This window comes from Cajanus cajan, chromosome 3, assembly GCF_000230855.2.
Source record: "Cajanus cajan strain Asha chromosome 3, NIPB_CcT2T_4, whole genome shotgun sequence".
NCBI classification, from domain to species: domain Eukaryota; kingdom Viridiplantae; phylum Streptophyta; class Magnoliopsida; order Fabales; family Fabaceae; genus Cajanus; species Cajanus cajan.
Window position 1 is genome coordinate 36,471,093 of NC_138519.1, and position 25,653 is coordinate 36,496,745.

At 34.8% G+C, this 25,653-nt stretch overlaps 1 protein-coding gene and 1 long non-coding RNA gene across 3 annotated transcripts; both read left to right on the forward strand.

Annotated features, from left to right (window-relative positions):
- The first annotated feature begins 4,177 nt into the window (after nt 1-4,177).
- On the forward strand, nt 4,178-8,347 carry LOC109792944 (putative polygalacturonase At3g15720). The gene is given in 6 exon segments (XM_083071837.1): nt 4,178-4,284; nt 4,846-4,948; nt 6,142-6,349; nt 6,444-6,525; nt 6,664-6,772; nt 7,868-8,347. Coding segments are annotated over 6 exon segments (732 nt in total). The 3' UTR covers nt 7,991-8,347.
- A 2,474-nt stretch (nt 8,348-10,821) lies between these two features.
- LOC145955747 (uncharacterized) lies at nt 10,822-22,878 on the forward strand. Of its 2 annotated transcripts, XR_014432434.1 has the most exons (5): nt 10,822-11,984; nt 12,290-12,436; nt 12,641-12,714; nt 13,240-13,385; nt 22,574-22,878. It is a non-coding gene; the product is annotated as an uncharacterized LOC145955747 (long non-coding RNA). The 2 variants fall into 2 exon arrangements; XR_014432433.1 differs by lacking the exons at nt 13,240-13,385; nt 22,574-22,878 and having other exon boundaries at nt 10,837-11,984; nt 12,641-13,088.
- Nucleotides 22,879-25,653: the final 2,775 nt, after the last annotated feature.

Consider the following 25,653-nt stretch of genomic DNA (forward strand, 5'->3'; position numbering starts at 1 on the left):
GCCAAAGTTAGTGTTTGTGGGAGTATGAGTCTCGTATAAATAATGCACATACCTTTGTGTGAATTAGGGTTGTCTTGGGCCTTGGGCCTGACATAAGATATGATATGATAATATATCATATGATATGGTATGATATGATATGATGAGATATGATATGATATAATTGGAGGGCGGTTCTGATCTGGGACGAGATCCCCAAGTTCAGGAATGATCTACCCAAATACCGGGCCCTAAATACCGGGTTGACGTCACTCAGCGTGTGCCCGGGGTTGCTTTGTATCGCTAAGTACAGTCAGTACACTATGTATTATTAATATAATTTTATAAAAATCAGGGTGTTACAAATAACATCTACTCTTATATATTAAACAAGAATTTTTATCTTACTCAAGAATGTTTTTGAGATCTTTTCTTCAATGAAAGAATTTCTAAATATTTTTTTTTTAACTAATTTAATTTTTATTTACATAATTATTTATGAAATAAATTTTAATATTTTAAAATAAATTATCAATAAAAAAAATAATGTTACAATATAAATTATTTATTATAAATTTAAAATAAAATTTAAATGTTTAAAAGTATCTATTTATATATTTAAACATAATAATATTTATTTATATACATAACTCATTGTGAATTTTAGTCACATAATAATTATTTGGCCCATGCGTTGCAGCTAAAATACTAGTTAATATCAAATATAAATATCATAAGTAAAAAAATAAATAAAATAATAATAGAATGATACTGTAATTTTAAGAAATAAAAAATATTATTATAATGATAATATATTAATAATCTAAAATAACGTAATATAATATAAAAAATAAATATAATGAAAAATGTATATATATTTAAAAATTATTATAATAATGAATATATGTGTGTTTGCTATAATTTCAGTGAGAAATTTTTTGTTTTCAAACTATTATAAATAGAGACCATCTTAAATTTTCTACTCATTTACCTTGTTTTGCTTGCACGAGAATCTTAGGTTATTAGATGATTTTTATGTTTTTTGTTACTAAGTTATTGTCCTATAACAAGTTTATAGATCTACCGGATCATTATATAAGAAAGGAGAACAATGTAATATATTTGTATATCATAAGAGGGAGAAAAATGTAACATCTCTCAAATTTGACATTTTAGTAGTTTCACTTCATAACATTTCATCCGGTCATTTAATTCCAAAACGTTTTTTTAAATTTTCGACCATCTTTAATATAAACAGCTAACCAAAACAAATCCAAAACTTTTTAGCGTGCTTTATGTTATTCACACTTTTTAAAATAAAATTACTGAAAATTATTCATCTATAAATTGTTCTAAGTTACCCTTAATTGTATAATTTTTATGTATTGGTTTAGGATTACGTAGGATTTTAAAAGACTTTTTTGGAGTAAAAAAATTCATTGGTATTCAATCAGGATTCTATGTCACTTAAAAATAATCTAGTGGTATTCAATCTGGATTTTCAAGATTTTTTAAAGAGTCCATTAAAATCCATTGGTATTCATTTGAGATTTTTTACAACTTAAAAACAATTCATTGGTATTCAAAAATATAAGGATTTTAAAAGATTGTTGTGTGAGAGAGATTTTGAAGGACTTTCTAGTGTTATCTATAAATACCAAATTCATAAAATAATTTCATCCAAACCCATCGGATTTTAAAGGATTGTTTGAAGTGACTTTTCAAGAATTTCAAGTGAGTTTTTCATCTTTTTATTTTCTATGTTCCTATCTTCTTCATTTTTTCTCTGCTAATAATATTGCACTATTTTTCATTGTTCATATATAATATTATAGTATTGTTCTCATCCCATTCCCCTATTTTGTGAAGCTCCGATATGTAAATGATAGTTTCATTAATTTGCTCTATTTTTCTGTTCGTTCTCTTTAATTGACTTGCTTTATTTTATTCTATGTAGTTGAATTTGTTCCTTTATATAACACAAAAAAATGCTTTAAATTTCAACTTTTAGGTGGTAATTTTTTTTATAACACACGTCAAGAAAAGAAAAAGGTGAAAGATGAAATTGATATCATAATCTCTACAATATATATATATATAAAAGATGAATTTGTTAGGGTTTCTATGAGTAGAATGAGATGAAAATGGATCCTAGTTGGGGGAAGAACCATCAGCATAAAAACTGCGATTTCTCTCCTTCTTTTAAATTTGTTACTCTTATCCCCCTCCTTTTACGACCCAACAATTATTTTATTTTTTTTACTATAAATTTTTCTTTTTATTTTTATATTATGAAATTAGGACTTTTTTATATTTGAAAAAAAGAAAATTAACATAAGACATTGCAGTATCTAATTTTTTAGGGTTTAAGATTTATGTCTTCATTAGCTTATTTTTTAAAAGAGGAAATATTGCTAAAATATTTGTTATAATAATTTACATTTATAAATATCATTAAAAATTATCATATAATATATAACTAAAATAATATATATATATATACATACATATATATATATTCTATATATCTAAATATCTAAATGCTTATTCTTTGAATAATAATAATAATTATAATGATTATTATTATTATACTAATATTATATATATTGCATATGTAATTAGGTAAACATTTTTTTGGTGGATTGTGGATTTCCTAATCGACGCCAATTTTTAGCTCCATTTCGAGGTGTAAGATATCATCTACAAGATTTTGCAGGTCAGGGTAATGACCCTGAAAATGAGAAAGAATTGTTCAATCTTCGTCATGCGCCTTTAAGAAATGTGATCGAGAAAATATTTGGTATTTTTTAATCAAGGTTCACAATTTTTAAGTCAGCACCTCCATTTTTATTTAAGACACAAGTAGAACTTGTGTTAGTATGTGCAACACTACATAACTTTCTATGTAAAGAATGTCGTTCTAATGAATTTCCAATTGAAGCGGTGAATGAATCTTCGTCTTCAACGTTATCGATTAATGAAGATCATACTTTTAAACCTATTATTCAAACCCAGGAGCAAGAGCGAAAAGACGCTAATGTTTGGAGGACTAGTATAACTATGAATATGTGGGTGAATGTTATTTAAAAGGATAAGATATTATGGAGAATTATTATTATTATTATTTATCTAGACATTGTTATTTTTTATTATTTTTGTCTTTTACTCTTTTTAAATTTGAATGTATGAAATTTTGTTTTTGAAATCTTATCAAGTGTCAAAAATCCACGAAAATTTTACAAAATCCCACAGAATCCATTAAAATCCTGACTTAAAAGTCTTGCAGAATCTATTAAAATCCTGATTTTAAGTTTTGTAGAATCCTGCAAAATCTTAAAAGTCATGAAAATCCTGCAAAGTCTTTTAAAATCCGCAGAATTTTTTTTTAACTAAAAAAATCCTTTAAAATCCTAATCCAATACACCCCCTAAGTAATGAATTACTAAAAAATAGATATATATCAACCAATATAATGATATGTGACATAATTTACTCAATTAATTAATCAATAATTTATTCATAGACGTTTTATATTAAAAAAGGTAAATGCGCGCTGTTAGGTATTTTTTAACAAGATATTTGCATTTTCTATGATTTTTTTTTATGGAAAAAAAATTTATTTTCATAACATTAAAAGCATATCTTGGATTACAAAATAAAATAAATAAATAACAGATTATTTTAATGATTATGATATGTTTCATATATTTACATTTTTATTCCGATTCGTTAATTACTCATTTCCAATTACTGTAAAGCAGTCTTAATGTATTTAAACCCCACACACCAATCTTCCTTCATAGATTAGCAAATGAAAATTCTTCTTTAATTTGCGAGTTCTCTATTGTTAAAAATGAAATGGCTAATAATCTCTTATATTTTGATTCATTTTTTGGTTTCACCTACTTTGTGTATAATGACATATGTTAATGTGATGGATCAAGGAGCTCGTGGCAACGGCATAACCGATGATTCAAAGGTATATGTTGCTTTCTCTGTGTTACCATTTTTCTTAAAAAATAATTTATACATCTGATAAATTAAATTCCACTCTTTTATGTAATGGGAAGTCTATCTCCAAGTATACTTTACTAAAAAAAAAATTCATATTAGGCAAAAATGAAGATCCAAAATATATTAATATTATATATTCTAAGTGATTGCAGGTATTTTAAGTGCATGGCAACATGTGTGTGGAATGACAGGGCCAGCAACTCTACTCATACCTTCAGGAAAAGTATTCTTCGTGAGGAGATTAGAACTGAGTGGTCCTTGTAAGGCCAAAAATGTTTTCATTAAGGTATAGTTCCTTAATCAACTTTCGATCAAATTACCATAATTTATTATTTGATGGAGGATATATATATATATATATATATATATATATATATATATATATATATATATATATATATATATATATATATATATATTGCATAAATTACTCAACATATACATAATTTGCGGGGTCTTTCACCATACAGTGTACAATATTCATATTAATAGTGTAAATTATGGTAACAAAAGTATGTATGCACGCCTAATGTTTAAATATTTTTATCATTGAAAATATGCCCCTTTTATGTATTAAATAAAATCTAGCTAGCATTAAATTAATACTTTTATAGAAATTTGTAATAGCTAGATGAAAAAGATAAAAATCAAATCAAATAAGAAAATATTTAACTATTATTTTTTTTATCAAATATGAAAAGGTGGAAATATTTAATAGAGGAAGAAAATATGGAAATATATTTATTGATTGATTGATTGATTTTTATTTTGTTTCCGTTTGTTGCAGCTTGCAGGGAAAATAATTCCTCCTACGATGAATGCATGGGTTGGTGATAAGGGAAGTTGGTTGAGGATCTCATATGTAAACGGTCTAACAATTGATGCGCAAGGAGGATCTATCGATGGCCAAGGTTCTTCTTGGTGGGAGAAATGCGAAAACTGTCAACGCCCAATAGTATGAAATATAAAATTCTAAACTTTGTGCTCTCACTATACATATATTTTGACACCCCATAAAATTTAAATCATTATTATTTTCATATTTACTAATTAATTATTTTGAAATTTCTACGACCACTATTCACCTATAGGCAGTGGCAATAATTTTTGTAATTATTTATATTTTTTTCTTTAAAGATAAAATTTCATGTTAAAAAAAATTTAAGTCTCATCAACTAAATATAAAATAAGAAAAAAGAATATAAGTTGAAGTCAACCTGACCTCTCCTTATAAGTAAGTTGTATAATGTTAGTTTAGACTTAAATTTACATTCTAAAATAATATTAGAGTTATTATTGATCAATTAGATGGATCACCTTTTAATATTTATGAATGCATCAACCTCAAATTATATTAGACATAAGAAGTGTATTGAGGACAACTTAAGTATTATAATTGTTATTAGGCATAAAATCATGTAGGATTAGCTTTATTTATTATGATTTACTAATATATATATAGTTTTCTAATTTGTTAGGATAATATGTTATTTTTAATAATTTACAAAAAAAAAAATCTTATTAAATGACTTTATAAAGGAGAAATAAAGCTAACATTTCCAATATCAAGAAACAAAATTTTATCCTATCACTCAGAAACTAAATAATATCATAATTAGGAACAAATAAAGGTAATTATATTTTGATTATGTCTTATAATATCATCGACTAATAATAAAATAAATAAAAATTATATAAATAAAATAATTTTTACTTTATAAATTGATTTTGTAAAATTGAATTAAACATAAACTTATTTTTTGAGATTCCAATTTATTTATTTTTTAAAAATTTTATTTGATTTTACACTATTATTCTAAAGTTTTACCTTAAACTAATTCATGAATTGGGGATTAATAAAATCTTATCAAAAATTGTTTCCATTTTATTATAAATATTTACTCACATTATCTATGTATATTTTTCTTTTCCTTTCTTATCTCATCACTAGTAAATTACATTCATTACTTTTGTTTCTCTATTTTTTTGATCATTATTTTTCTCTATCCTTTAGCAATCAGCCAAAAAATGAGGCAGTGTTATTTTTCTTGGCACAATATTTTGATATCTTTCAAGATGAATCAAATTATAAATTTTTATTCTTAATACCTTGTAACTAGAATTTTCATGTTTTTATATGTAATACAGGCCTTGAGTTTCCATTCTTGTAATGGTCTTATTGTGAATTCTCTGACAATCACTAACAGTCCTGGAGCTCACATAGCTATAGATGGTTGCAACGGTGCAAGATTCACTCATATGCATGTTATTGCTCCTGAGCACAGTCCTAACACTGATGGCTTTGATATTGCTAGTTCCAAATATATATCGATAGAAGATTCTACTATAGCGACCGGTAATTTAAACTAAAAAATACACAATTTTCAATATAAATTGTACAAATTAATTACATGTGAAACTTTAATTTACCTTATTACCTTTTGAAACAGGTGATGATTGTATTGCGATCAATGGTGGTTGCTCCAACATCAATGCCACTAGGCTTTTCTGTGGACCAGGCCATGGGATAAGGTTTATATAATTTAAATATATCTTAGTTTATCTAATATTATATTTTAGTTTATTTATACAAGTATGACATCTTCGTTAATTTTATTTTAGTTTATTTTCAGCTTAATTTTGTTGTTCTTATTCGTATGAATCAATCAGCATTGGTAGTCTGGGTAGAAATGGAGGTCATGAGATCGTTGAAGAGGTTTATGTATATAACTGCAGCTTCACTGGAACTACAAATGGAGCAAGAATTAAAACAGTGCCGGTAAGTAATAATGAATAAACTATATATAAGGTTGGATTAGTAAATACAATTTTCTTTAAATATTTTCATCTTTTGAATAAATAAAAATTAAATATATTTAATTAATGTTAAATACATATGATTTTTTTGACATATTCATTATTCATGGATGTAATTTAGAATAAATAATATATATTGATATATAGTGTAAACATTTTTTATATTGTGGTAAAATCATATATCATTATGTATAAAAAAATTTATTAACTTTTATAAGGACTATTTTATAAGTTATATCCCGTAAATTCAAGTGTAAAATAACTCATAAAATTTATCTCATTTACTTTTTTCAACAACTAATTTTAACTTATTGAAATTTGATTTATTTTTATTTTATTTTTTGTAACTGTTTTATTGAGAATTTTATTCAAATACGTTACACAGATAATTTTTTGGTTAATTGAATGCATAAAATAAATCTTCTGGTTATATATATTACATGTCCATTAAACTCTAAACTTTATTTGAATCCTAGTAATTAATAAATTAATCTACACAAACAAACTGAAAATCGATACAATAAATTACAAGTCAATAAAAAACTACAAACTAGCAGTCTTGCTTGAATTTTAATTTTTATAATTAAAAAATGTGGTTCAGTTCGATCTATAAATTGAAATATGAAACCAACACAAGCTAAATGGAACCGCATTATCTCTAATAAGTAAAACCTTGCTAAGTAAGAAATAAAATTACATTATTTAGCCGTTTGTATATCAATATCTCAATCAATAATTAAGAGTTTGTTTTAATTGCATTTTATTTCTTGATTAACAATGTTTCATTTATTATCTAAGAATCAAAATAAAAAATTGTTAACTGAGGTGGTCCAATACTTTTCTTAAGCACATAGGGTTCAATTGTAAGCTTAAGCGTGCTAGATGTACTTTATTCTAATTGGAGCCAACATGAAAAGGAGTTATAATCTCATTAATAAAAAAAAAATCATTATTTAAGAATGTTGCTACGTTTTCTCTCCATGTGTGTAGAACAAAAAGAATTTTTTTTTTTGTTCACTATTTAATTGTTTGTCTAATACTGTTCAATTTTACACAGGGTGGATCAGGTTTTGCAAGAAAAATCACATTCGACCATATCATACTAAACAATGCTCAAAATCCAATAATTATAGATCAAAACTATGGGGTTAAAAGATCAAATCCAGTGGTAAAAACTTAAATGTACATGTGTATATTCATATTATTTATTGTGATTTTACCTTGTTTGATATTTATTACTGACTGCAATTATGTTTTGAATTTGGCAAAATATAGGGTACAGCAGTGATGGTGAGTGAAGTGACTTATCGTGGATTTCGTGGAACCTCTGCTAGTGACAAGGCTATAGACATAACATGTAGCACATTGGGTTGTTTTGGTATTACATTCGATGATGTTTACATTGCCTCTTCGATACCAAGAAAACCAGTCTATGCTTCTTCCAACAATGCTCATGGAACAGTTACTAATACTGTTCCAAAAGTTTCCTTCCAGAAATGAATTCAGAAACTTTTCGGACTAAAAGAGTACTTGAAATGACATGAAATATATATATATATATATATATATATATATATACTAGTTAATCAACTAATTATGTACTTTTTCTTTCTTTTTCCTAAATTATAATGAAGCCACCTAGATTGCCCTGGTCTAATGATACTACCAAATTATATATGCTTTTTGTAGTAGCATTTGCATCGTAAGAAGGAAGAAGGAATTGTTTTGAATCAAAATTTAATTTAGATTTTGTCTACGTTTAATCAAAAATCGTTTGGTTTTAATCTCTCGTTAGTCATTGGGAACTACATATTTATAACTTTATGGTTTCGATTATTACCAACTTAATTATTTAATATAACCACTGTCCTTTAACACACTAAATGATTTCAAATAATTAAAATAGTAAATATTAGATCGATTTTATAACTTACATATTTTTTAAATTATTAAAATATATTGAATTTAATTAATTTTTTAAAATATTGAAATATATAATTATTTAATTTGTATAATATATATACTTAAATACTAATTAATATAATGACTAATATATATATATATATATATATATATATATATATATATATATATGTATGTATATTCTTAATCATGATGTTATAAAGTTAATTTTGATATAATTATTTAATGGATACAATTCAGGGTATTATAGTAATACTAATATTTACTATATGCTATAAATTCCTTATCGTTTATAGATATTTTCATAGTAAATCTATTATGATAATGTTGATCACGGATTCACTCATGTATATTAAGAACTCTTTTCACCAAAGTTCTCGCTATCACCACTGTTAATTGAATAATAATAAAATTAAAAAAAAAAAAAAAAAAGACAGTTACAAAACTCATAAGAGGATAGTGAGATCCTCTCTTTTCTAATTTTGACACCGAAACTCAATATCCATTCATTAGATATATTAATTAATATTAAATTAATTAGTACCTCATAAAACATAATACACTTATTTATTGGGCTTAACCCAATAATTAAATATATATTTCTAATTAACATTAAATTAGATTAATTAATTGTAGTGATGTTCATGTGACTTCAATACTTGAACTTTGTTTATTCTACTACTTGCGATAATTGATATGTTTGTCAAAAGTCTAATACGCAATTTTCCAATTCACCTTGTGCAGAACAATCTATGGACATGAGTGTCACTCATAACATAGATGCCAAACTATTTGAATAGTGTAGAAGATAAACGCAAGTCTAACAATGTAACATGCCAAGGTTGAGAGAAAATGGTGGTGCCACCCACAAGCCTTGCAACAGCCAAGTCACTAACAATCCGACAAAGAAACAATAAGACAAAAAAGAAAGTTTAATATACCTATGAGATCATATATATATATAGCTTGTTATTCATTGGGGTTCTATAACACATATCTCCACATTCGTAAGATATTGTTTACTTTAAACCTAAGCCTTCATAGTTTTGCTTTAGGTTATCTTCCAAAAGGCCTCTTACCAATGGAGACTTTGTGTATGTTTATAAACTCATTTCCATCCTTCTGTTCTAATGATGTGGTGTAACGACCCGCCATGGTCTCTACACTTAGTGGAATCGCACTACTACTAGTGAACTAAGAGAAACATTGGACAATTCATACATATAGACATATATATATAAGAATAAAATAATTAAGTTCTATGTACCAAAAATATAACATCATATATGTACAGTCATCCAAAATAACATCACCCTAGTGCCAATCAAGCACAACCAACAGCTACCTAAGAAGGTAGCTCTAACACTAGGACAAAACTCCTCAACACGCAGCGGTCAGCTCAACTCGAAGCTAGCCCTGACCTGCTCCCATACCAAGTATGAACATCGTAGTTCCACCACATGGAAACAAAAGGGTAAGCTAGAGTTCAAAAATCAATCATACAAGTACAAAACAATAATTTATACTACACAATCATCCAACTATCAATCATGTTCATAGAGTCACACCATACACTCTATCCAATACTACTCATGCATAAAATACAATCTACCAATCATGAAGCCAAACACCACACACTTCATCATATTAACAATCATGCAATAAATGCATCTCATGACAGATATCAATGCATATCAATAATCTAATGCGTCGTCACGCATACACCTAGGAGATCTCCCTAACAACAAAGCAGTATAAGTGACATTCCATGCTACCGAAACCACCCCAACCGTTTTCACGCCCAATATGCCCGCTCGGTCACATCTAAATAGGATATAAGCCTCACTCGGGTTTACTCGGATGATGTCACTTACACAATTAGAAGTCTAGATCCATCGTCAGGTCACTACTACAAAAACACTGTTTATCATCGTCAGATTTACATCGGTTCTAGTAGAACTGATGTAAATCATAAACGCAGTGGCAAACTTGTAAATAAATAGAAAATACAAACATATTTACATCGGTTGGGAGGAGAAACGATGTAAATATGAGAAATTCTACATCAGGTTTATGATTGACCGATGTAGAAATGAAATCCGGGAGTTGTTCTACATCGGTTTTGCTTAGGACCGATGTAGAAATGAGACCCTAATATTCACCCTGCGCGAAGGCACACTACCCTTTCAATGTCGTCCGCCTCCAACCACACCCAAACCCTTCCCACGCCGTCAGCCTCCAACCACACCCAAACCCTTCCGCTGGCAACCATGTTATTCGCTCACTGCCTCTGCTCTTCCGGTATTCATCTTCGCCTCCAATAGATCCGCCTCGAAGACGACAAAAACATCACCATAGCCGTGGCCCAGGGCATCGTTCCCGTGCTCGTCGCCTACTCGATTCCCCTCCGAAATGAAGGAAAAAACCATTGCCGCCATTTCTAGAGTTTCCACCGTCAAAACTGCCAAAAACATTCTCCTCGCGGAAGGCCTCCTCCTCCTCAACCACCTCCTCCAGTAGTTGAGGGTTTCAGTAGTGAAGGAAGGTGGTGTGAAGTGCTTGAAGAATTACTGGGACTCCGGTGTTCCTATTGCGAGTCTAGAAGTTGCGATGGAGATGGTGCGACATTTGGCGGAAGGGTTTGTGCAGAGGGTGGTGGGGGTGTTGAGTTGCGAGGTGCTGGCAGTTAGGGTTTCGGCGGCGAGGGCGGTTCACGCGTTGGGGATGAACAGTAACAAAGTGCGGAAGAAGATGAGGGAATTGGGATGCGTTTCGGGTTTGAACAAGATGTTGGATGGGAAGGGCATGAAGGAGAAAGAAGGTTCCACGATGGCATTGTCGGTGCTATTGATGCACCCAACGAAACAGAGGGTGTTTCGGAAGGACAAAAGAGGGGTTGTGAGCGCAGTTCATCTCTTGAAAGAGGGCTTCTGATTGTGCCTGTTCAAATGGTTCTTATTCTACTTTGTATGTAGGCCAAATTGGGTGAGAAAAACAAGTTCTATTATGATGAGAAGCTGAAGACATGGGTGGAAGAAGGTGCTGAACTTCCAGTTGAAGAAGCTGCTTTGACTATTGATTTTGGAAACAGATAGTAAGTTCAACAACAACAGCAAACCATCCTACACCATCAACGAACAAGAAGACACAGATGCATCTCAAGAAAACAATATTGCAGACTCCCCTCCTTCTTCCATTGTGCTCAACATCGATGGCTTAGTCACCTCCCCCACTTCTTCATCTAAGAGAAGGTTCGTACCTAAAATAACTATACCTTTCGTTTAAAATTGAAACTTTACTAGGAATCAATTAACAATGATATTTCTATGTATGTAACATCACCCTGAATTTACATCACTTTTTATCTCTTAGAACATATTTGAATTAAAGTTTATAAATTTAATTTACGATGAGACTCAGCTAAGAATTAGACAAAAGAGTTTGAATTTGAATGGAAAAGCAAAGACATCCTTAGTATAGGTATGGTTGTTGAAAGAGCAATTGATTAATTATGTGATTGGGAGAAAATGGGAATTGGTTATGTTGAATTGCGCAGGAGGCCAATACAGAAAAGGGTAGTGCAAATCCCAATCAAGGAGACAGAAAGGTGTAGGCTAAAAGGAGAAAGCAACACCCCACCCTCGGATTCATGGGCATGGAGAAAGTATGGGCAGAAACCCATCAAAGGTTCCCCTTATCCCAGGTTAATTGAATTCCATTCCAACAACATGCTATTCATGTTTGGGCTTTTTAAGGTTTGTTGCAATTGTAAGACCTTGTTTTGTGAAGATAATAATTGAGGAGAAGAAAGATAAGTAGTGTAAGTGTATGTTGGAATTGGATAGTGAAATGGGTGTTGTTATTATGACTTGAATAATTCCCTTATTAATGTTGTTGTGGGTTTCAGGTGTGACTTTGGAGGATCCCCACACTGAAGATCTTAGCCAAGAAGTCAGAGGATTCATATTCTCTAAAATTCTGGTTTGTACAGCCTCACCTATTATTTGTTTTAGGCATGTTGAAGTATGCATGGGGTTTGTTTATTCCTGTTAATTTGGTTTGCAAAATTGAAGAATTCATCGACTATTTATTCCCAGAGGAAACCCAGACAACAAATCTCAAGATCTTGGAAGCTTCTTACAAATGGAAAAGGAAAAAAATTGTCTTCTGATGATGATTAACAATATCTTGTAGCTGCTATACCTTTAGCATGTGTATATATCGGCAAGGTTTTATTGTTGTATAACCGGAAAAAATAGTAGCTTCTACAACCATGTCAATCACGGGCTTTTATAGTTTATGACAGACACATTTGAGGAACATTTGTCATGCAACCGAGATGGCCAAAATTTTTATTGGGAGAATGTTGGAAAACATATTTAAAACAAAAATGATAATTGAAACTCTTAAATTAACTATTTTTTTTTTGTTAGTAACAAAAAAAAAATAATGAAGTTATTTGTTTTAAAATGTACAGTAAGCCATAGTGCTTATCTAATTTGTTAGGGTAGTGATTCTTCTGTCATGCTGTCGAGTGAGATGGATCAAGCATGGAATGGTATCCCATACTTTTAGCATGCTGTCAGGGTAGTGATTCTTTTGAGCTTGCAATTTCCCAACCAGCATTGGACATGCCTGAACTGTTGTGGAAGGTACACACATTTATTTCTTGTGCAAGAAACATGCCTGGACAAACTTAAACTGCTTGATTCATTCTTGATGCAGCACAGGAATTTACTTAATTTGTGGGTTTTAATGGAAAGGGAAATTATGGAAATAGGTTGGGTAGATTTTTTCTTAAATATAAAGATCAATTTATGGAGCCTTATCCTAAAACCAATGGAAAAATAGGTGATGAAGGAAAAAAAATTGATTTTACAAAACTACAAGTGATTAAGGCATTTGATGAATATAATCTTGTGTTTTGACGTTTACATTCTTGTTGTTTTTGGGCTCAGAATTTGTGCTCAAAACACATTGACTAAGTATATGCACATTATTTTCTATTTTTATAATGTATTAACACAAAAGAAGTTGAATAAAAATGGGGAGAATTGTCGCCACCCGGCCCTAAACGGGCTTTCGGCATTCGCGAAGGATGGTTGGACTCGTTTATTTGTTTAAAAATGTGGATTGCTAGAATGACTTATTCTCAAACTGAGACCTCGTCAAACGAGCAATTTTATTAAAAGGCTCACCAATCCATGTTAATCCCAAGCGGGACCCTCCATGGATTAGCGATTTTCGTAAAAGGAGGGTTCTTTGGAGTCGCCACCAATGTTTTACTCAAAACATTGGAAAAAGGGATAAGGCAATCGATTCAAAAATCGACTTCGGCCATTACAACCAGAGTCGGGTAAGGGAGTCGGTTACGCGTGAGGAAGGTGTTAGCACCCCACAGCGCCCCTTTCGGGTTCCCTATGACAGATTATTCTAAAATAACAATATAAAATTACTAAATTACCCCTATTTATTATAAGCGATTATACTTTAGATATCTACATGATGACAATTTTTAATATGCACACAGAAAGCAGTAAAAGGAAGGATTTAAGAAGAAACCTTTGAAGCGTGCTTTTATATATTTCGAGTAAAACTGGGAAGCTTTTTGGCGTTCCCTCGCTCTACAAGCCCGCTCGCTCCCTCCTATAAAATTTTAACTATGGAAATCCGGAGGATTTCCCTTCGACTAGGTTCGAACCTCAAGCAAAATGGCTCGTGGCTCAAGAACTTCGTCGGATCAACTCTCCGAGTGATTTCTAGGGCAGAACACTGCTCAAAAACCCCAGAATACTCAAGGAGAGGGTTGAAACTATGTTCCAAAGTGTGTAATGACTTCCAATTGACGTCATATTTATAGGGAATAGGCGCAATACGGGCTACAGAATCAATACGGCCGTATTGAAATTTTTGAACTTCAATACGGCCGTATTGAGTTCAATACGGCCGTATTGAAATTCAGAAATTTCAATACGCCCGTATTGAGTTCACTGCGGCTGTATTGAAGCTTCAATACGGCCGTATTGATTTCAGTACGGCCGTATTGAAGTTTCAGAAACTTCAATACGCCGTATTGAGTTCACTGCGGCCGTTTTGAAGCTTCAATACGGCCGTATTAAGTTTAGTACGGCCGTATTGGGCTTCATTCCCTCCACTTCCTTATTTTAAGCTACTCTAAGACCTCTAAACCTACAGATAGCCATCCTATGGTCTTCTAGGAGTCCTTCTGGCTGACTTTCCTTCGATCTTTGAGGGTCTTCGAGTTTTATTTCCGACCCGGACAATTTTAGGGGTCTACAGCTGCCCCCCCTTTACTTAGTCAAACGGCCTTTTGGTGTACCGGCTGACAAGTAAAGGAGTTGACCCAATTGTCCGGGTGATGTGCCAACCTTCTGACTTGTAGCGTCTTCCGGCGGAAAATTGTTGAGTAGCCTCTCCAGGTTGAGTTTGCCCTCTCCAGGGTGAGTATTAGTCGTCGCCTCTCCAGGCTCATGCATACCTCGGTGCTCTCGACAACTGGGTAGCAGAGTATTGCCTCTCAGGCTTGTGTATACCTCGGTGCTCTCGACAACTGGGTATCTGAGTATTGCCTCTCAGGCTTGTGCATACCTCGGTGCTCTCGACAACTGGGTAGCTGGGTATTGCCTCTCAGGCTTGTGCATACCTCGGTGCTCTCGACAACTGGGCAGCTGAGTATTGCCTCTCAGGCTTGTGCATACCTCGGTGCTCTCGACAATTGGGTAGCTGAGTATTGCCTCTCCAGGCTTGTGCATACCTCGGTGCTCTCGACAACTGGGTAGCTGAGTATTGCCTCTCCAGGCTTGTGCATACCTCGGTGCTCTCGACAACTGGGTAGCTGGGTATTGCCTCTCAGGCTTGTGCATACCTCGGTGCTCTCGACAACTGGGTAGCTGAGTATTGCCTTTTAGGCTTTGAGATGATTTTGTCTCCACAGTCCACGATGCTGCTTCGACGGTTTTTCTGATTTTGTGCCGCTGAGGGCTGGATAACGCAGGGATCCGTCTAGGGGATGTGCAGTCATTCATAGGTTCCTGTGCCCCAACTTGCATTGCGTTGTTGGTACCCATTGAGGAATTTCTGTTTCCTTGGGGTGTAGACACAGATGCTCTTCTTGAATTGAGCGATGCCTTATGTTTGGCTGACGTCCTTTGACGTTGGTGGAGTATCCCGGTTATCTTTATTCGGGTATCTCTTTTGGGTTTTCTGATTTTTGTCGCCTCTGTGTAGGCTGTTATCCGCTGGGGATTCTGTCGTTGATTTTGATTAGCCTCTTCTGTTAGGCGTATCAGCTTGACGTTCAATGATTGGCTAAAAAGCCAGATTCCGCTTGGGGAATGATTATTGATCTTTTCGATTTTTTCTCTTTTTTGAAAGAGTGCCTCTGAATAGGCGAATTATCTTGATGTTTGATGATTGGCTGAATGCCGAATTCCTCTTGGGGAATGGTTATTGATCTTTTTGATTTTTTCTCTTTTTGAAGGGGTGCCTCTTGAGTAGGCGACTGGGGATTTGAAGTTCAGTGTTCGGCTGAGTGCCAAATTCCGCTTGGGGAATGGTTATTGATGTTTTTTTTGATTTTTCTCCTTTTGCAGGGATGCCTCTGAGTAGGCGACTGGGGAATGTGGGATCTTATGTATCCCAGAGTATTATTTAGGAAGCCTCTGCAGGCTTAGCCTCACTCAGCGCTTGAGTCAGAGAGCTATCTTCCACTGAGGAAGTTTTAAGTCCTTTGACTAGATATACTGCTTGGGTGATCGTGCTTCCATTGGGAATGTCGTCGATCTTGCTTTGATAGCTCTCGCTGGGGATTCGTTCCGTGAGCTTGAGTTGAGGTTTCTCTGGGGAGTATTATTTCTGCGAGCCTCTCCAGGCTCAATTATTCTGTACAGTTGGGGAGTATTATTTCTGCAAGCCTCTCCAGGCTTTAGTTATTCTGAGGAAGTATTATTTCTGCAAGCCTCTCCAGGCTCAGTTATTCTGAGAGAGTATTATTTCGGCGAGCCTCTCCAGGCTCAGTTATTCTGAAGGAGTATTATTTCGGCGAGCCTCTCCAGGCTCAATTATTTTGTATGAGGCGATTGATTTTCTAAATTTTTTTGCCTTTTTTGTCGTTTTTGGCTTTTTCTGTATTTTTTTTTTTTGCCTTTTTTTGTCATTTTTTGGCTTTTTCTGTATTTTTGCCTTTTCTGTTGTTTTTCGGCTTTTTCTGTACAGAAATGTCTCAGTTATTCTGAGAGAGTATTATTTCGGCGAGCCTCTCCAGGCTCAATTATTCTGAGAGAGTATTATTTCGGCGAGCCTCTCCAGGCTCAGTTATTTTGAGAGAGTATTATTTCGGCAAGCCTCTCCAGGCTCAGTTATTTTGAGAGAGTATTGTTTTGGCAAGCCTCTCCAGGCTCAGTTATTCTGAGAGTATTCTTTCGGCAAGCCTCTCCAGGCTCAGTTATTCTGAGAGTATTCTTTCGGCAAGCCTCTCCAGGCTCAGTTATTCTGTATGACGCTGTTGATTTTCTAAATCTTTGCATTTTGCTTGCTGCTGTCATACACAAGCAATTTTTCTATTTTTTCTATTTTATGTGGTTGCCTCATGACGAGGTCTTTGAAAATTTCTTTATGGCCAATACGGCCGCATCCATTTCAGTACGCCCGTATTGAGTTGAAAATTTGTTCATAACCCTAATTTTGGTACGGGCGTACTGAACATGATACGGGCGTATTGTTTTTCTGAAGTTTATATTTTTTGTTTTTTCAATAAACAGAGAATAAGTGATCTTCCAGTACACCTATCATCTGTATGCATGTATGCAGTATGATGCACCTAATTCTATTTGATTCATTTTTCAAAAGAATTAACCGATGCATTTTTCTATTTGGATTTTTGCCATTCCTCCAGACGGACTGTGCGCTGCCGACTTCTGTAACCGAGGAATGATGTGTATTATATTTGAGATTTGGTGTCATCAACCAAATGATCCTTCCCTTTCTTTAGAAGATGTGTCAACCCTCCTATTGACCACTATATCTCCATGTTTCCACTAGATTATTCAAAAATCGTTGGGACAAGAGAGAAAAGAAGGAAAGGGTATATTTTTCAAAAGTTTGTGTTTTAGAGGGGATTATTTTATTTTTTGAAAAATGGATTTTGTAAGAATGGCTGGCCAATGGTAGGCTTAAATGTTTAGGTTTGTTCGATTAAACACTTATGAGGTTAAGCACATCTTTGTTATTAATGATTGTGCTTTGACAACTTGGATAGCTTTTCTTGAGCCCCTTGTTGAATTCAATTGATGGTACCATCATGGATTTATTTTGTTTTTCTTTTTTGACGGCCCTAACTTTTGCCTAAAACACCCATTTGTGATGTCTTAGCGGGCTTTTGTCTTTGTTCATTTTTTCAACCCTAACTTTTGCCTAGGTCCCCTTTTCGTGGGATTCCTAGCGGGTTTTTGTCTTCATTTTGTAACCCTAACTTTTGCCTAGGTCACCCTTTTGTGGGATTCCTAGCGGGTCTTTTGCTCTTATTTTTGCGCAGTCCCCTTTTTGGGTTTCCTGTCGAGCTTATTATCTTTAGGATTTCTTTATCCATGATGGCACTTATTGAGGCCAAGAAAAAGGTGCTCCAAGCTGTCACACACACTTCCACATAAAAATGATGTGGGTTTATTATTATTAAGATGATTTTAACCTCATTCATGTTTATTCAAACAGGGTTAAAATAATGTGGTCTAGAATTTTATTGCAAGCGAGAAAAGAAGCAATAAAGAATTAATGAAGAATGATTTTATTATAATCATAATGGAAACATGTGCCCTATCGAGGCTCGGGGGTCGGGCTGTCCCCGAGGAGTGATCTCTAATAGTCACTGAGTCTATACATCCCTATCGGAAGGAGAAAAACATTTTGACGACGACGACCGGCCTTGACGCTTGTGAACCGGCCTTCCTAAAGATCTGGCTTAAAGAACGTCGAGAAGGATCTTGATTCCTCTTCGTTCTTTGATCTTTAACAGGGTTGTATCCTAACCCTTGTTTTCCCGGATTGTCCTTGATAATGGGTAGCTCCGGGATTCCTTGGGAGTCCTTGCCTAATCCTTGTTCTGGCAAGTATCCGTTCTTTGTGAGCATATGAGCTACCTTCTTCATTTCTCGGGGAAACGCTTCAACATTGGCAATTTCCAATGCTTGGAAGGCGGTTTCCAAAGCTTCCTCTGCTGCATCCACATAAGGTATGGTGGATGGCTTGCTGATGAGTATGTCATCTTCAGCTTGCACGGTCACCAGCTTGTCACCCATTATGAACTTGACTTTCTGGTGGAGCGTAGAAGGAACAGCTTTCGCATCATGAATCCAAGGTCGGCCGAGGAGACAGCTGTATGCGGGAGTGATGTCCATCACTTGAAATTCGACGTTGAAGATAGTGGGTCCAATTTGGATTGGAAGATTGATCTCTCCCACCACTTCTCTTTTAGATCCATCGAAGGCTCGAACGATCATGTTGCTCGGGCGCATTTGGATTCCCTTGATTGCCACTTGCTCGAGCGCTCTTTTTGGCATTACGTTCAAGGAAGATCCATTATCTACCAAGACTTTAGCGATGTGATACTCCTTGCACTTTATAGAGATGTGCAAGGGCTTGTTGTGGTTTGATCCCTCGGCGGGGATTTCTTCATCGATGAAGGTGAGGTGATCATTAGCCTTGATGTGACTAACAATCCCCTCAAACTCGTCTTGGGAGATAGTGTGCGACATGTATGCCTCGTTCAAGACTTTCAACAGAGCTTGCCGATACGGTTCGGAGCATAGGATCAACGACAACAGCGTAATCTTTGCTGGCGTCCTATGAAGTTGATCCACGATGGAGTACTCGCTCTGTCGGATAAATTTTAACAGCTTGTCAGTCTCCTCCTCGGATTCTTTTTCCTCGGTTTTCTTTTCTTCTTTTTCTTTATTCTTGGGGGCTTTGTTATGAAGATCATCGGGAGTGTAGATCCTACCACTCCTAGTCATGCCCCCAAGTCCAGCGATGTTGGAGATATCGCTGTCGGCAGAAGAGTGGATGTCGTATATCCACGGCACAGCCTTATTCAATTCGTAGGGGAAAGGTCTTGGAGCAGTGATCCTTAATGGTGTTGGACCTTCCCCTTTATTCGTCTTGATTACCAACAACGGAGTTGATGTGCGCTCGCTTGGCGCGGTTGTTGGCTTACAGTTAATAACAAATGGCGTGCGATCCATCTTGAACATACGCATCGATTATTTCTTTCTTTTTTATTAACGTTTATTAATGAATTACTAGGAGGGATGTATGAAATGCAAACCTAGATCCCTCCATGATCTTTGATAAGAATGCATGATATGAGATGATGGCGATGAATATGCATGCATTGTGTTTATTCAACTAAGCATTATCATGTTTGATGTTCCTAAGATGATGCATGATATTGCTTGGTTTGGATAAATAACCCTTTTTTTCTTTTTTTGGGTATTTTTTTATTTTATATATTTTTTGTATTTTTTGGGTGAAAAGGGAAACTACCTACATGAATGTGATGAAGGTAGATGTTAACACCATGCAATGGAAGATTCTTATTCCTATTTATTTTTATTTTAAAAGAATAGGAATGTTGTATGTTTAAAGAAATGCAATGTATGCTCAAACAATTTCACATAAACAATGCACAAACAATTCACTCATCCATGAACAGTCACGAGCGAATCACGAGGTAGGGGTCTCCTGCAGAAAAGTGCATATTCAAGGTGGTTCTAACTGTTCTCACCGGTCTGAGGCCCCCAAGGTGCCCCCATTATAGGGACCCAATTCCTCTCGTCGTAAGTCGATGGAAAGCTCCAATGCACTGTCGGACTCGAGTTCATGGTTATCACCTTGAGTGATGTTTTCCGACAACGGTCTACGGGCACCTATAGACCCATTCGACAACCGGCCGTACTAACATCCACTCCCTATGGTTAATCACTCATGCCCCCGGGTATAGAGGGAACTGTTGTGTGCAAAGGTTTGTGTACAGTTTGTATTTCAAACAATTGCAAAAATTTAAACATACAACAGTTATTTAAAGCCAAATAGATAAAACATGTTATCATACAAACAAGGGGTAATGAAGTAATTTTAACTATTATTTGTTAAAAACAATCTGTCACTAAATGGGACTGACTCTCGAGGCTTCCCCAGTGGAGTCGCCATCTGTCGCCACCGGCCCTAAACGGGCTTTCGGCATTCGCGAAGGATGGTTGGACTCGTTTATTTGTTTAAAAATGTGGATTGCTAGAATGACTTATTCTCAAACTGAGACCTCGTCAAACGAGCAATTTTATTAAAAGGCTCACCAATCCATGTTAATCCCAAGCGGGACCCTCCATGGATTAGCGGTTTTCGTAAAAGGAGGGTTCTTTGGAGTCGCCACCAATGTTTTACTCAAAACATTGGAAAAAGGGATAAGGCAATCGATTCAAAAATCGACTTCGGCCATTAGAACCAGAGTCGGGTAAGGGAGTCGGTTACGCGTGAGGAAGGTGTTAGCACCCCACAGCGCCCCTTTCGGGTTCCCTATGACAGATTATTTCTAAAATAACAATATAAAATTACTAAATTACCCCTATTTATTATAAGCGATTATACTTTAGATATCTACATGATGACAATTTTTAATATGCACACAGAAAGCAGTAAAAGGAAGGATTTAAGAAGAAACCTTTGAAGCGTGCTTTTATATATTTCGAGTAAAACTGGGAAGCTTTTTGGCGTTCCCTCGCTCTACAAGCCCGCTCGCTCCCTCCTATAAAATTTTAACTATGGAAATCCGGAGGATTTCCCTTCGACTAGGTTCGAACCTCAAGCAAAATGGCTCGTGGCTCAAGAACTTCGTCGGATCAACTCTCCGAGTGATTTCTAGGGCAGAACACTGCTCAAAAACCCCAGAATACTCAAGGAGAGGGTTGAAACTATGTTCCAAAGTGTGTAATGACGTCCAATTGACGTCATATTTATAGGGAATAGGCGCAATACGGGCTACAGAATCAATACGGCCGTATTGAAATTTTTGAACTTCAATACGGCCGTATTGAGTTCAATACGGCCGTATTGAAATTCAGAAATTTCAATACGCCCGTATTGTGTTCACTGCGGCTGTATTGAAGCTTCAATACAGCCGTATTGATTTCAGTACGGCCGTATTGAAGTTTCAGAAACTTCAATACGCCGTATTGAGTTCACTGCGGCCGTTTTGAAGCTTCAATACGGCCGTATTAAGTTTAGTACGGCCGTATTGGGCTTCATTCCCTCCACTTCCTTATTTTAAGCTACTCTAAGACCTCTAAACCTACAGATAGCCATCCTATGGTCTTCTAGGAGTCCTTCTGGCTGACTTTCCTTCGATCTTTGAGGGTCTTCGAGTTTTATTTCCGACCCGGACAATTTTAGGGGTATACAAGAATTACTGTCAAAGTATTGTTAATAGATATTTCTAGTAGATGATCAGGTGGAAGTTTCTATATTTTCTCTTTTGTATTGCATGTGTTTGGAACTACGTTGTTACTTTGTTAGCAACGAAATCTTTGATATTATTAATCAACACTTAAAAAATTAACTGAGTGGATGTATATTAGCAACTCCCACATATATCGTGACTTAGTTTAAGGGGCCAATTGCCACATAAAAATCTAAATATGGTGTGTGATAGTCTCCATTTTTCATCATTCTGATTTATCATTCCTTCTGTGACTTTTATTGTTGTTTTGTACTACATACCTTGATAACTAAAAATATTGGTCATAATATATCTAACTTTGTGAATACAAAACAGGCATAATTGACTTTGAGACTGCTGAGGGAGAATTTGAGAGAGCAAGAGCACTTTATGAAAGGCTTATTGATCGAACAAAGCACTTGAAGGTATGGATAAGCTATGCAGAATTTAAGGCAACGACTATGGATATGGACAGTGCAAACTTAGACGAAGATGAACAAAAGAAGCAATGTATTCAGCATGCTAGAAGTTTGGGATCCCAGTGCAACACACAAGCTGTTAATTTTAATTGTTTGTTTTCAGTTTGAACATTAGTCAGCCATTTTTTTCTGTTGCTTTTGAAATATTTCTTCTGGATTCAATCTTCTGGGTTCTAAAATAAGCATGATTTTTTTAAAAAAAAATGCAATCTACATCGGTTCTCAAGAAAACCGATGTAGATTTAAGCATAAATCTACATTGGTTGTCCAGAGAACCAATGTAGATTTATGCTTAAATCTACATCAGTTTTAGAATCGATGTAAAAATGTATACATTTTCTATGTCGCTTTATTCTACATCAGTTTTAGAACCGATGTAGATGACTTTAGAGAACTGATGTAGAATATGCATCTTGTAGTAGTGGGTATAGCACAGCTGGGTACAGACTTACCACGACCTTGGCATGCATTACCAAGTCAATTGTGGAGTTCACCCACCAACTATCCGCAAGGATCCACGCACCTTCCCGAGTACTTGGTTAAAGGAATAACCCTCGACCTCATACCCCGCTCCAACACTAGTTAAGGACTTAGAGGAGACTCACCTAAAATAGTGGCCTACCTGACCACCACTCTCACCCAAAACTAGTGGCTTATCTGAGCACCACTCTCATAATCAATGGCCTATCCAAGCACCACTCTCAAGAGACTCTATGTGAGCTCTTCCAGTTCAAAAATATTTCCCCCTCCTCAAGTCCTAGGCTAGAAACATGCCATAAGGCATCACATGCAATAATGCATCATACATCATACATGGTCTACCCACCATCATGATCAACAATCACACTCATGCCATAAAGCATCACATGCAATAATGCATCATACATCATACATGGTCTACCCACCATTATGATCAATAATCATACTCATATGAACATATACTCATGCCATATCATATTTAAACATTCATATATATCATTACCGAGCATACATATGAATCACACCTCACCATACATCATATATCATACATACATGATCTAAAACTTCAACTTTAAACCTGCATAATCATCAATTTCAATCCAAAAACATCAAACCCACTCATGCCCGGTGCAACCAAATCATGCCCGACCTAACATCCAACCCGAGAGCCCTAAGCTCTTCCACGCCCAGTGTGCTTAACCTGGGCCTGGCCTAATCTCAGTCAGAGAGTTCAAAAACTCTCATCCAAACCAACAAATCCAGCCACATGCAAACACAAAAACACAATGCATAGGCTCCATACAACACAAAAACAAACTCAAAATCAACATGCACCCATCCGATGCATCAAATTCACCAAAAACCCCATTTTTCCCAAAACCCCAAAAAAATGAGCGAATTCTCCGATCCAGCCATGGATCCTCGACTTTCATGCATCAATTGAGTCACTAAACTCACATGAAACTAAACGACAAACATTCTAGCTTCCCTCACCTGAAGATTGGCTCAGAATAGCCAATAACTAAGAAGAAGTAGAATTCCCTTCCGAAGCTCAACCCGGAACTTCAATCCTCCCAAAGCAAGCTTTCTAGCCTAAATTTCAAGATGAGACAGAAGACATTAGTGATCTAGAGGAGAAAAAGAATCATACAGAGAAATTTTTGAGAGAAAGAAGCTCACAGACCTAGAGTCCTTCTCTCTAAAACTTCTCTCTAAAAACTTCACTTTCTCCTCAACCAAACAACCCCTATTTATAGAAGTTTAGGAGTGGCCATAACGACCCGTTTCGAATCCGGAACGGCCCATTCTGCATCCCTTCATCATGTGCAAAAATCACATGCAGAACGACCCATTCTAAAACTAGAATAGCCCGTTCTGGGATTCATCCAGAACGACCCGTTCTCCATCTAAAACGACCCTTTCTCAACTATGATTTACAGGTCAATTTAGTAGTTTGGAACGGCTCGTTCTAGTTTGGGAACGACCCGTTATGGGCTACTAAATCACCCATATTGGGCTTTTGGACCTTCTGAAATAACTTACTACGTTACATGTGGGACTTTGATTGTATCCCAACAATCTTTTTCCTTAAACAAAGGATCATAATTTAACCTTCTTGGCAGTAAAAGCTAGTTTATGAGTACATTCAATGGTAGACCATAGAGATCATTCGTGCTCTAGGTATTTGTCACTCTATCATTAACCAACAATGACGACACACCTAGTCCAAACCCTCCATGTTACTAAGAAGACTCACCTCTATTCATAGGCTCACCGTTAGAAATACCTTCGATACAAGGGATTTTATGCTTGTATCGACATGCTAACCCCATCATACTCGTCTAAGACATCAATCACCTGATTGACCATCAACTTTGATATCACTTATCGCAAATGAACCCTTCATGTTACTAGGAAGACTCTCCTCTATACATGAACTCATTGTTAGGAAGTCTTTTGATATAAGGAATCTTATGCCTAAATCCACTTGCCAACTCCATCATACTCATCTAAGATTCTAAGTTGGTTACCTAGTCGACCATTGACTTTGATACCAATTATTGTGCATCGGGGGATTAACACATACACATACACACACATCTACACATAGGTAACATATTGTTCACTTTAGGCCTAAACTCTTATGATTTTGTGTTTGATTATCTCCCAAAAGGTGTATACCTAGAAGGAGACTTTGTTTGTGATTATAAACCCATGTTTGTCCTTTATTCTAATGATATGAGACTTTGATTGCATCCCAACATGGCTCTTAGTGAGAGATGTAAGAGAGAAAATTATCACCTTATGTGACACATTATATGTCACATATGAGTAGTTATGCTTATGTGTGACAAAGTCGGTACAGATGTTATAAAGTCGGCATAAACATGATTAAGTAAACATGAATGTGACTTGGTGTTGGTTTTTTGCATGCTTAGGTTAGTATATGATTATTAA